The sequence below is a fragment of the Cavia porcellus genome, unplaced genomic scaffold, assembly GCF_034190915.1.
Source record: "Cavia porcellus strain 051 isolate PalLab524CR breed Dunkin Hartley unplaced genomic scaffold, mCavPor4.1 scaffold_29, whole genome shotgun sequence".
NCBI classification, from domain to species: Eukaryota; Metazoa; Chordata; class Mammalia; order Rodentia; family Caviidae; genus Cavia; species Cavia porcellus.
Window position 1 is genome coordinate 3,324,401 of NW_026947512.1, and position 13,207 is coordinate 3,337,607.

The window sequence follows — 13,207 nt, forward strand, 5'->3', positions numbered from 1 at the left end:
AAGTAGGGACATAGCTGCTTTTCCTCAGGTGGACACAGGCCCAGAACTGTCCAAGCACTCAGGAGACAATGCAGCTGTCATCACATCAGGATGAGAAATGAGGCCATTCCTGACCTGCTGGGAAAGTAGGAGCTGGTGGGGAAAACATTGGGCAAGAGACTGCTTTTGTTTGGATGTGCTTAGAAGATTCTGGACTAAGTCCCTCATTCATTCAGTAAATATTTACTGAGTGCTGGTGGCCTGCCTCACGCTGTTCTAGGCACTTGGAAAATCAGGATGGAGAGCACTAGGGAGTCCAAGAGCCAGTCCAGAAAGGGGAGCTGCTACTCCTCTGAGACTCTTATGTGCAGGGGGGAAGGAGAGAAGGTCTCGGGGAACCAGCTCAGAGCAAGCAGACTCCCTCACCCTTTTTAGTGAGATCTGATCTGTGGAACCCAGAGACCTATGCAGGGCAGGAGGATGGTGGCTAGGGAATGCTCAAGTTCTAAGGAAGTGTCTGAGAAATGTCCCGATTTAGTAGCTCATTAAGCTGGCAAGAAAGTGTGCATCACTGGGGGCTGGATCCCTGCTGACTTCCCAAGCCAGCATTGGGAAGCGGTGACTGGTCTGTGGGTCTGTGCCATCTGGTCTGACTGCTGTACCTCACCTCCATGCCCGCAAGGCACCTGGAGGCACAGGCAGGCAGCCCGGGCAGATGCTCCAGGGTCTGCAGCTGACCGGAAACCTCAGGTCCCTCTTGCTGAGGACTTGGCTCACTTAATTCTTATCACACTCCTCTAAGGGCCACAGGAGAATTCCCTTTTGCAAGTAAGAATAAGAGCAAGACACTCTACATATGCGTATAATATTTACTGAGTCCTGACAAACCACAAGACAATCAACACTGTTACATGCATTTTACAGGTAGAGAAAGCGAGGCACTGAAAGATCACCTGACTTTCCCTATCTGGCTTTCGCACTTGGAAAGGGCTGGGGCTGGAATTAAACCCGGTAGATTGGCAGCAGCATCTTTTCTCATACGCCTATGACAGACTTCTCTCAGTGTACAGAGGAGGAAACTGAGGCTCAGGAAGTACTTTAAAGTCAGGTTGTAACTAATACAAGATCTAAGCATATAACACGATCAGGTCTGCTAAATTCCCTGAGCTGTGATCACTGGAAGGAAATAATACAGAACCAATGGGAATGGAAACCAAGGGAAACTTCTCTCCCATGACGTTAGGGTGGACCCGTGGGAGTGCTACCAGGACACCTGGCAGACGACCTGCAGTGTGCTGGAACACCACCGGGACCTCATGAAGGTGAGCCGGGACACCACTGGGGGGGGGGGGGACTACAAGGATGCAAAACGGGGCAGGACAGGAGATTGGGGGCCTACAGACTTGGTTGCAGTTTCCTACTTCCTTGCCCTCTGTGAGAAAGTCCAGCCTCTTAGTTGCGCGAAAAAAGGCAATGAATTAGGACCCGGGAGCACACTGGGGCTTCCCCTGGTCTTCTAGCCTCTCACTTGGCTTCCCACCTGGATGTCATATAATACTTCTGCTGCTTCACATGGCTGGGGCAGCTTTCGTCAGCTGGGAGCTAGTTCAGGCTGGGATTGAGGAGATCACAGTTATAAAATTTAAGATAGTGAGAAGAAGAAGAGGCTGGAGAAAGGCAGGCAGGAGAAAAGAGACTGGAGTCGGTATGAGCAGCCAGGCCCTCTGCACCCTCTGTGAGGGACCCGTGAGTCTCTCCCTCCAGGGAAGGTTGCTGCAGCTAGGGCACTGTACACACCTGCTGGCCATTGCATCTCATCCCTGCCTTCCTCCTCCACGAGAGCTTCAGGGGCAGATGGTATCTCATCTGTGTTTTCTCAGTGGATAAAAGGGAGGACAGAGAGGAACCCACATGCTGGAGGACATGTCATGGGCCTTAGTGAACACAGATGGACAAGAGCTCCTGCATTCTGGACTGGCGCCCTGGGCCTGCGTGTGGGCTTCAGAGGCCCAAGGGCTGGCTGCCAGGTAGAAGGGGATACATCCAGTCAGCAGCACCAGCCAGCGTGTGCAGAGAGCGCCCTTCCCAGATCAATACCGACCCATAAACCCCCACAGTGGAAGGAGAAAAAGCAGCGCTGTTGATTCAGAGAATTCTGAGTGACCAAGACAACCAAACATAAATTGCATTCACCTCCTCTGACTCTGATGTACGTAGAATAACAACGAAGCGTGGTGCAGAGAGCATGTCCAGCCATCTCTGTTCCTGCTGTTGGAAAGCCTCCACTCCTTGGAGGGTAGCGCCTGACCACCACTTCTGCCAGCCACAGCTGAGTTTCATTTTTCTAGACCTGGAGCCAGGAGCACACGAGCTAGAGCTGACCAGCTGGCTCTTGCTCGGTGTACTAAGGGACCCCACCTTCCCTCGTGGAGCTGAACAGAACTGGTCTCCCTTCCTCTGCATTCGGAGTCTTCACATACACTCTGAATCTTTGCTGCTTCCCTTGAAAGGCTTCTGACTTAGGGTCACATTGACTTGTTCCTCTGTGCTGGTTTTAATAACATAGTAATATAAGACACCCCATCCTACTATATAAGAACGTATCAGTCAGGATAGGTTGAGATATCTGTGGTGACAGGCATCCTTAAAAATCTCACAGGACTTTACACAGGTTTATTAGCCGGCCTGTGGTAGTCGGGGTATTCCTTCTAGTCACATTGGAGCCTCAGGCTTCATGATGGAGGGGAGAAATGAGGGACCCCTGCAAGCATCCCTGAATGTCGGCTATAATGGCTATTGTTTTGTTGTTCAAAAGCCTCGTCTTCTGTGAATACCCACTCTGTTACTCTCGCCCCAAGCATAAGTCTGAGCCAAGGAAGCTCAGCCAGGAGTCCCAGCTGTTGCAGTGATGGGCAGAGGCTGGCTGACAGAGTTGGTCACAGATGGCCCCCTGCCTGGCAGTAAGAGCCCAGAGCTGCTTCCTAATAACCTCCGCCTTCCCTGGCATGGCGTGAGGCCTGCGCTCCCTTCCACAGAGGGTAGACCTGCCAGAGAGAGAGAAGCACTCAGGGCTACGTTTGGAAAGGCCTCCAAGAACCAGGACAGGATGGGGCCCACAACCAGTCATATCTTCATATCTTCTCCAGGACAGAACATGCCAAATGGGACTTGTCCAGCAAGAGGAAGGAATCCTTCAGCCACTAGACCAGTTATTAAATGAAAATGGGGGATTTTACCTTCTGGAGGTGTAATAATAAAAAAGAAGGAGACTACTCCTTCCAGGGCTCAGGGCAGAGAAACACATAAAGTAGACTGAGAAGATCCCCACTGGCTCCCGGATGTGGCTGGATGCTTCTGTGACCTGCTCCTATAGGAGCATTCTGAACATGACAGGTTGTGTACAAGATGAATGGCTGCCATTTTTTAGGGCTCGGAGGGCTTGTGTGCTGCTGTGCCTCCAGGGTAGCCTGTGGGCGAAAGTTAGAAGGTCACCTCAGCCTGGTGCTTGAGCATCCTCTGGCAACAGGACTCTGACCCAGACAGGGCGGTGGACAGGGCACCAGCCCTGCTGAGATGCTGGCTTTCAGGGAAGGAAACTGAACAAGCTACGGCCCTTGTGAAGCTAAACAGATTGAAAATTGGGCCTTTGCTTCTTAGTTGCCCAGAACTGGCTTCCCACTCACCTTGGGCAAGGGAGGGTTACTTCTAGGTTGGCTGGGAAAAACACCGCATTATCAGCTCTATGCTGCAGCCCTGGAGAAAGCAGGAGGCCTGATAACACTGGATAATGGATAATACACAGTGAATTTCCCCTTGGCTCTGGAATGTGTATTCACACCATTGAGCAGGCCAGAGAGGGCTCAGAACCCACCCACCCACTTCCTGCAACACAAACACATCCTGCTCAGCCTGGCACCACTTTCTCACTGAGCTCTGTTACTGATATCTCTGGCCTGGAGAGGCTGCAGGTGGTGATAGTGCCTTATGTTTGCATGACCTTTCCCAAGCTTGGAGAGCGCTTGCACAGACATGATCTCATTTTAGCCCCATGAACCAGGCAGGGAGGCCAGATAGGCACGATATGCAGAAAGCTACGCCCTTGGCTGCCACTTACAAAGTTCCTGCCATCTGCCAAGCTCTCCAAAGACAATGTGCATATGCTCGCTTGCCTAATCCTACCCCTGTCAAAAAGGCAGGTATAGAGTTAGACTCCAGTTGAGGTTCAGGAGAGTTTAATTACTGTCCAAGTTCGCACAACTGGAAAAAGATTGAATCTGGGTTCAGATCTGTGCTGTATTCCACACTTTTCCTACTGAACTATCCTGTTTCCTGCCAGCTTACCTACCGCATGGGGCAGCTGTGTCTAGAAGCCACCCTCAGGGATCTCCCTGAGATCTAGGCTGCTGACCATGATGGACAAGCAAGTATCCCTTTGGAGACAACTGGGAAAAGTCCCTTGACTAGTGACGCTGACTCAGTATCTCTCCATCTCCCTAGAGGGTGACCGGCTGCATCCTCTCCAACGTGAACACACCTTCTATGACGCCTGTGATCGGACAGCCACAGCACGAGACCCCCCAGCCCATTTACCAGAACAGCAATGTGTCCGCCAAGCCCACAGCAGGTAGGGGACTGTTGGTGCTTCCCACTCACTCCTTGGGCTTCTTAGAATGCCGACTGCTGGGCGCACCCCAGAATCGGATTCAGCAGGTTTGGGAGAGGGAGGAGGATTTGGATTTTTAATAGGGCAAACCTAATGCTGCTGGCCGAGGAACTGTACTTTCACAGTGGTATAAAGAGCACTGATAGACTCACAGAGAGAGAGGGAGGCAAGAGAGAGAAACGGTGGGGTGCATTCCTTATGTGCATTTAAATAGAAAGTTAATTGCAGTAACTGTGAGTTAAATATACAAAAGGGACCATTTTCACTGCCTCTTTCAGGGAGGTTGAGGTTTGGGGGAAGGTCACACAGTGAGGGAACAGTCACATCTAGGCCGTCTGCATCCAGAACCTCCCACATTTAGTCATCTCATCGGAGCCAAGGAATAGGGGTCACCGACACTTACCCGACTCCTAGTGCAGGGTGTTTGGGGGTGCTCAGCACTTTTCACGTGTTCTCACTTGCAGCAGAAATTCTGTGAGACAGCTGTATGCTCCGGTGTCAGGGACTCGCCCAGGGTCATTCTGCTTAAAAGCAAAATGGCTTCAATTCATGTTTGGTCCTGTTGGCCTCCACCGTCTATGTTCTAAACTCTTCCAGACCAGCTTGAAGAGGCAGATGATGCTATGCTTTTTGAGCCTAGGGACCGTAAGCTATTGTATTATTGGTCTGTGATAACCAGGGTAATACCCAAAGAAGAACCAGAATTTCACAGTTTGTATATAGCTCCACATGGGGGTTCAGAGACATTTTCTGGACTAGAGAGAGGATTGAGAACCAGAACCCTCTCAGCCAGATAGGATGTAGGTTATAAAACCCACCTGCACGGGGAGGAATGCTTCACCCAGGGTGTGCTTTGCCACAGGCTGGATCCCTTCTGGATGTGGGAGTCACTGTGCAGTGTGGGGATGGCTAAGAACAGGCTTGGGGCAAGCCTGGGGGGAAATGCTCCTGAAGAAGAAGGAGAAGGAGAAGAGAAGAAGAAGAAGAAGAAAATGAGCAGCATATATGCTCTATAAATGTAGAATCTGATCTGATTTATTTAACCATACCTGCATAGTACACAATTTTTTTTTTGTACTGGGGATCAAACACACGACCTTGCACTTGCCAGACAGGTGCTTGTGCTGCTGGGCTACATCCCCAGCAATACACTGTATTTTTTAATTAATACACATTTTTTAAACAGCAGAAAAAGCGCAGTACTACATTAGCAGTTATCTCTAGAGGTGGAACTATGGACGCTCTTTGTTTTCCTTCATAGATATTTTTCTCTTTTAATATTTTCCAACTTTCAAAAATGTAATGAACACAACCAGTAAATGGACTCTAGTCCGTGGCTCCGAATGCTTGTGCCTTGGGCTGAGACTGGGCAGGAGAAACTTTGGCTGTCATATTTCTGTTCTTTCTCTCCACCCTCCTCCTGCTTTCCACTCCCGTCCGCCTTCCCAGTGTCCCCCCGCAGTGTAGAGTGGCCCCAGTGCTAAGCCGGCACGGTGTAAGTTGTGAGTGGTTCTTTCCCTCTGTCCCTGTCTGTCTTGCTCTCTCCCTCAGCCAAAATCTTGGGGAAGGTGGGAGAGAGCCTCAGCCGGATCTGCTGCGTGCGCCCGCCAGTGGAGCGCTTCACCTTCGTAGGTAAGCGAGCTCTTCCTCAGTTCTGTCTTCTTTCCCCGCACCCTTCATGCATCAGCAAATGCCCTCAAGTGCCTGTGCTGTGGTCTGAATGTCCCTGTCCCTCAGATTCATACACTGACATTCAAGCCACCAAGATGACGATATTAGGGAGTGGGGTCTTGGGAGGGTGATTGGGTCCTAAGGATGGAGCCCACATGAGTGAGAGTTCTGCTCTTATAAAAGAAGCCCAGGAGGTAGCTAGTAGTCTCTTCTATCATCTTGAGGACCCGTAAAGAGATGCCACCTAGGAACCAGGACACTGGCCCTCTCAAGCTACAAGTCTTCCAACACCTTGATCTTCCAGCCTCTAGAACTGTCACAAATATGTATCTGTTGTTTATAAGCCACCTGCCTATGGTATTTTGTTACAGCAGACAAAACAGACTAAGGGATGACCTTTTATAGAGCAGAGGCTGACAGAGACCAGAGGTATGCAGGAATGTGACCAGGCCTCCCTTCCAACATACAGAGGATCACGTTAACCTGGGGTTGCCTGAGACCTTTCACGAGCACCACCCTCCCCAGCCCATGCTCATTCCTTACCCTGCGCTCACACAGAAGGACTCAGCGTACCTACAGGCTTTTGGTGGGGCCCGAACCCTCCCACAGGTCCTCCCTGCTCCAGCAGTACGCGTCCTCCTGCGAGAGGCAGGTGTTCTTCCCCTATTTCCCTCTGTCTTTTGCCTGTTTCCCCAAAGACTCAGCGGGGTGGGAGTATCAGAGTGTCTGGGTCTGTTTTTCCTCCGAGCCTCAGATTTAACTGTGCGCAAGAACTGCGGGCCTGGACCTTGTTCCTTTATCCCCTGCTGCCTCTTCCACCATGTCTGAGATTTCCATTTTCTGGCACGTTGAAAGGCTCTAAGAAGGTTGGTTGAGGAGGCAGAGAGGCAGGCAGCTAGACAGCAGCTTGCAGGGGTGTGTGTGTGCGTGTGCTGTGCATGCACGTGCACTTGTGCCCCATGTGTACCTCCACAATGACGCCACACCCTGAGAGCCCTGCCTTTCACATCTCTCTGTGGCTCTTCTATGTCTGCCACAGAAAAACCTCCACGTCCCCAGTTTTGCTAGTTCTTTAAACCAAGAGGCCCCTCAAAAAAGATGGCCACCTCCCATGACTCTAAAAGCTGTCCCATTAGCTTTCAAGGACACTGCTCTTGTGAGCAGACCCCCTTAAAATATGGGAAGAAATCGCGAGTGTTTGGCATGGGTATGTGCATTTGCCTTTGATCCCCGGGCAAGGCTGTGTAATTCTGAAAACCCCAGAAACGTAAAGCGTGCTCCCGGTCCACCTTAGGCAGCCTGTGCTCTCCATTCGCCCTCCTTAGATGTCCCTGAGCAGGGAGGCCTGTGTCCTGCGTCCCATTCCTGCTACTCTCACCCAGGAGGTGCTCTGCTCCCTAAAGCTTTTGTGTCCCCTCTTTCTCCTTCAGATGAAAATGCCAATCTGGGCACGGTGATGCGGTACGAGGAGATTGGTGAGTGGGCTGAGAGACTGGAGACATTGGGAGGCTCCTCCCCCAACCACTGGCAACTTGGAGAATGGTGGAGGCTTGAGAATCCTGCACTGTTTGAAGCAGGATCTATTCTCAGAAGAACAATCACTCCGAGCTAAGATCACATTTTTCCCTAGTTCCCCTTTAACATCTCCGAGCTGGATTCAGGCCAGGGCCCAACAGTGTTCCGCAGCTAAAAGAAAGGAAGTTGAGCTGCAGTTCCAAAGAGAAAGACTATGCTTTAGCCCACAGACAATGCGCATAGACAAGGCAGCACGGCGTTCCTGCACCCTGCATTCCTTATCAGATGTTTCCAGTATTTGCAGGTAGAGAAGGAAGGGGGACTGAGATCCACTCCTGCTGGCTAAGGCCTCCCAGTGTCTGTGTGAGAGCCTCATAGCCCGCCTAAGGTGGGTAGAGAGTGGTTACCCAGAGCTGGGATGGGAAGGACCTCACCCGTGTAAGCTGAAAAGAAAATCAACAATCTAATACCTTTCCAAGGTCCCAGAGCAGGAGACGCAAGTGAGAGACCCAAGTGGCTAAAGCTAGAGAAAGGACAGACAGACACCAGAATGGAGCCGGAGTTGGCACAGACACCAGGTGATAGGGTCAAGGGCAATGACGAAGCCTGGCGGTCTAGGATGAGAGGCGGGCTGGTGTCCAGCAGACACACTCAGTCTTAATTGAAGCTGTGAAGAGAGCGAAGCCCCTCTTTGGTACTCTGTCCGATACCTGGAGGGCGGAGCTCCTGCCATGATCCTGAGAGGTATGGCTGTGCCTGCGCACTGGTTCTCCCAGGAGCCTGGCAGACGTGACACTGTCTTCAGCTGCTTCTCTGGGTCTCATCCTCTGACATGAAGTGCAGTGCTGCGCCTGTGTCGGTGCAGTTTGGTTTTGTTAAAACCATTTGAAAAAGTTTAAGGAATTGTGGAAGCCAAAAGCTAAACACAGTCATAAAAAAAAGTTATATTAACACAATTAAATGAATTGCATAAAACAAAGGTAACAAATAGATGTCTCACTTCCTAATTATTTTTTTATTTTGAAAAGAATAAAACTAAATGAGAAAAGAAAAAAAAACCAAAATGGAGTCATTCAAAACAAAAGAATGGACATAGTACATAATTTAAAACCACAATACAAGGTGATCTACAATGGTTACCATGATGTCTCTTGTTATCTTCAATAGAATTGCCCCATCATCAGGTAAATAAAATTGAACATAGTGGTATGAAACAAAATCAATAAAAACAAAACATTGGAGACTTTATAGGACTTCAAAAGAGGGTAATAGTCAAACCAGAATGGGTGTCATAGTTCACTTCCTAATTATTTCATTATAGTTTATTGTTCTTATTCATCAGCACAGCATTCTCTGAAGCCACCTGGCTTCACCTCCCCAAGCAGGGGAACTTGGTTCCCACTTCCCCAGAGCCAGAGCATCCAGAACAGAAATGGGAGTGCAGGTGCCTCCTTCCTGCAGCACCCAGGGCTCATCTAGGGCCACTCTGCCTCTGCTCAGGGAGGCCCCCCTGCTGCAGAGAGGTCAAGGCTGCTTGCTCTTGCACAGGAGCTATTTGTCCCCTGCTGCTTTCATGTAGATGACCTAGCTGTGGGGGCCGGAGGTCGCCAGGCCCATCTGGGTTACTGTCCTCACCTCACAGCAGGTGTGGTGAGCGGTCCACCAGTGACTAAGGAGGGAGCTGGCCAGTGACTCTCCAGGCTCTGCCCTCTGCTGTCAGCAGAACTCGTGGCCTGACAAGGTGCAGGCAGCTGCCCCGGTGTGCTGTGGGAGCTGGGATGGGCCATAGGGCCTGGGCTTCACATAGCCAGGATTCCTGGGCGGGGAGTGTAAAGGGAGAGCTAGTCTGGCTCTCGCCCTGGATCAGGGTGACCTGGGGAAAGAGGTGGGGCCCAGTGGAGAGCAAAGCTTGTGATCTTCAAGGCCCTGGGGCCCCGCTTGTTAAAACCCTCTTGCCTACTTCATAAGGAGAAGCGATTTTCTTCTATCTCCATAGCATCTGTAACCTCCATCTCCGTGTTCCCAATAGCTAGCTGCACCTCCTAGGCTGCCTCAGGACAAGAGTTAGGAACTACAAACACCTTAGGCACCCCACACCCTGGAGAAATCACTGCTGCCCCCTAGTGGTCACACATGGAACCTCAAGGCCCTGCTAGCGCCACCTGTCTGTGACCGATACATCTGCTCTGGTCCTGTAAGAAGAAAAGGCAGAGACCTCACTCACTCACTCACTCTAGAACTTCCCGTACTTTGGCATATAAAAGAAAAAAAATTAAATTCCCACATTACACTTGGGTGGGAAAGTGAGTCTCTGGCTTGAGAATCAGAAACAGACTAATTGCGAAGGCTCTCAACAGTTTTCAACCTTGGCACAACTGACATCAGTGGAGCGAGATGATTCTGTGCCATGAGATTGTCCTGTGCACTGTAGGATGTTTACCAGCTCTACCCACTAGATTCCGTGAGCAAACCCCTCCTCTCCCAAGTCCTGACAGTCAAAAATGTCATCAGGCATTGCCAAATGTCTCTTGAAACTTGCAAAATTGCCCCCACTTGAGAACCACTGATGCAGACCTTGGGACATGGCTGCATCACTGAATCTTTTGGCAATCAGAGGGACACAGCGTCAAGTTTTCAAAACAGAACTGGCCTAAGCTCTAGGTGGTGTCAAGTGGGATGAGCCTGTCTGGCTCCTCTCAGCCATACCAAGTCTGTTCACCTCCACAGTGGGGAGGGACCCACGGTCCCTAGCCCCACTGCAGAGGGGCACAGCTTTCCCCTGGAAACCTCCACCACAAAGCAGACAGGGAGATCACAGCCCTGCAGATTGCCCAGATGGCTCTTGGGCAGCCTGCTGGCTCTCCCATTCACCAAGACTGAGTGCCTACTATGTGACATCAATCCAGCAAGCCCTAGGTTAAGGTTCCTGCACAGAAATAGATCCTTAGACTGCAGTATATTAAAGAGGAGAGAAGAGGGGAGGGGAGGGGAGGGGAGGGGAGAGGAGGAGAGGAGAGAAAGGATGCAGGAGGAATGTTGAGTTCCTAAGATTCCAGCCTCAGTGGAGATCCTTGAGGAGAGTGAGCTGCCCAGAACCTGGAACAGAGTGCCCTGAGCACGGCTGGTCGCTCCCTCGGGTCCCGGTAGCAGCTGTCCCAGGAAGCCTGGCCCTGAGCTCAGCGAAGGGTTATGTCTCAGATCAGAGGCTTCATAGCCTTGGACTCTCCACGGAAGGGCCTGGGCTCCTTGAGTCACATCCTGGGCGAGGACTCCCCCCCACCCCACTGTGGTGTTCCAAGAATCCCTGGATTCCCTCCCTCACATTGCTCAGTTTTAATAAGCAACAGTTTGCTACATCTTTTAAATGACAGTGGGCCTCCCTGGGATCCTTCAAGTTGGTTAATGAAGGAAGAAAAACAACTGACAAGAGGAAGTGTGCCAGGACGCCAGGAAGAGCAGGGAGGGCAGGGAAGCGCCTCAGTCTCACTTCTCAAGCCCTTGCTGAAGACAATGGCCTGAGCACTCAGGGTGCACCTGGCACCCCCTCCCACTGCACTGGCACTTGTGCCAGGAAGCAAACTCCAGATAATGAAGGATCCAAGCACTGTGGATCTTTTAACTTGATAGGAAGCAAAATAGAGCCCCTTAGACCTCAGGCAAGGCGGAAAGCTGGCTCAGTCTCTATTCGGGTGACTGGACACCATAATGTAACCCCCAAAAGACCCCTGTCCGGGGGGTGGCTCCCCTCTGCACTCTGTGCTCCCTGCACCAGTAAATCCCCCAGAAGGCCAGGGTGGCCGGTCCATGAGCCAGCAGGGGAGGGTGCAGAGATGCCTATGCCACATGCACCCTGGGGAGGGGGCCCATCTAGGAGATCTGGGCGCCTCTGCTCCCACGGGGCAAGACTTCCTGTTCATCAAGAGAAGGAGGCTGAAAGGTGACCTTCTCAGGCCTCCACTCACTCCCTCTGCAAACCTGTTCCCCCGCAGAGCTGCGGATCTTGCTGCTGTGTGGCAGTGACCTGCTGGAGTCCTTCTGCATCCCGGGGCTCTGGAATGAGGCAGATGTGAGTAAAGCCGGGGGGCCCCACACAGCTGGGACCTGGGACGGAAGGGTGGGAAAGGGACACTTGACTTTGGCATCAGAGCTTCCCTCCCCCAGCTGGGCTCTCTTTCCTCCTCTCTACTCCCAGGAGGGCAATCGATTCACATCACTGTGAAAGGAAATCTTCACCCCCATCCCTCCCCAAGCTTTATCTCCTTTTGCATTTTTACAGGCTCCTGTGAAGCCTGGGAGTGAGGGGTAGAGAAGCGAGTCACAGATGCTCCCAGGGGTTCTTTGGGGGGAGTGGCATGTCGGAGGTAGAAGAAAGGGGGGCTTAGAAACCTTTGCCTTTTCAAGATAATAGTGTGTTACATTTTCTTTTGATTCTTTTGATGACATAGTCAAATACCACCCTAGAATCCTCTTAACAAGAGGAAAGGGGTTAAGAGGGGCCACCTTAGTGGCAAAAGTTCAATAGGAACTTTCTGGCAATTGAGTCAGGCTATAGGGCATGGGCCGTTAAACTTACATCACTCAGAGCTCAGGGGCATCTTTTTTTGTTGCCTGACCTGAGATGGTCCTTAAACCAGCTAATCCATAAAATTACTCTTCACCCATGGATTTATTCTTGTTCGTTCATTAGTTCATCTGACAGCATAAGCTGATGCCAGCTCTCAACCCCAGAGCCCTGTGCTGACTGAGTACCAGGGTAGCAATTCTAGACCTCGTGCTTTTTCTGTTCACTTGTTGTGTGACCCTGTAAATCACCCAACTCCTGTGGTCACCAAACAAGACTAGTTTTGCCCAGTGTACAGCAGGCAGAAAGAAAAGTTTATTCACTAGGCAGCCAAATAGGAGGCAAGAGCTCCAAGTGTCAAAGAGTTTCAGGCTCTGTTCAGGATAAAAAAGCAGGGCACAGTGATCCGAGGTGAGGCAAAGCGAATTCAACCGTGTTATCACCTTTGTGGCTCATCATGGGCTGTGTGTTTAGAAATTGGCTATGTTAATGTGCACTGAAGGTGTAGTTTGGGCCTCTGACTTTCGAGAAGTTGGTAGTTTCATCTGGTTTTGCCCCCTTTAAGTTCCGCACACATCAGAGCGTTGCCTGTAGCACAGCTGCTGGGAGCCTGCAGCTTGGCTGTGAGACTCTAGGCTTGGTGAGGAAAGCAGGTAACTAAAAGCAAGTGAGACTGGGGTTACTCAGGCTTTGCCCTGGTTTCCTGCTGGTCTTCAGTTGTTTTTACAAATCCATAAAAATCTATAAAATGGTATTGTGGCAGTCTGAGATCCTAAAGAGGTATACAATATAATCCTTGCCCTCAAGTATTAGGAGGT

At 50.9% G+C, this 13,207-nt stretch overlaps 1 protein-coding gene across 2 annotated transcripts in view; it reads left to right on the plus strand.

Moving 5' to 3' along the window:
• Positions 1–13,207, plus strand: part of Nmnat2 (nicotinamide nucleotide adenylyltransferase 2) — a 160,185-nt gene that overhangs the window by 128,382 nt on the left and 18,596 nt on the right. For both annotated transcript variants that reach the window (XM_003474780.5, XM_063240022.1), the window contains 5 exons: positions 1,223–1,301; positions 4,477–4,603; positions 6,194–6,274; positions 7,744–7,788; positions 11,818–11,894. In XM_003474780.5, the coding sequence (XP_003474828.1) occupies positions 1,223–1,301; positions 4,477–4,603; positions 6,194–6,274; positions 7,744–7,788; positions 11,818–11,894 (409 nt within the window). The remainder of the gene's footprint in view (positions 1–1,222; positions 1,302–4,476; positions 4,604–6,193; positions 6,275–7,743; positions 7,789–11,817; positions 11,895–13,207) is intronic.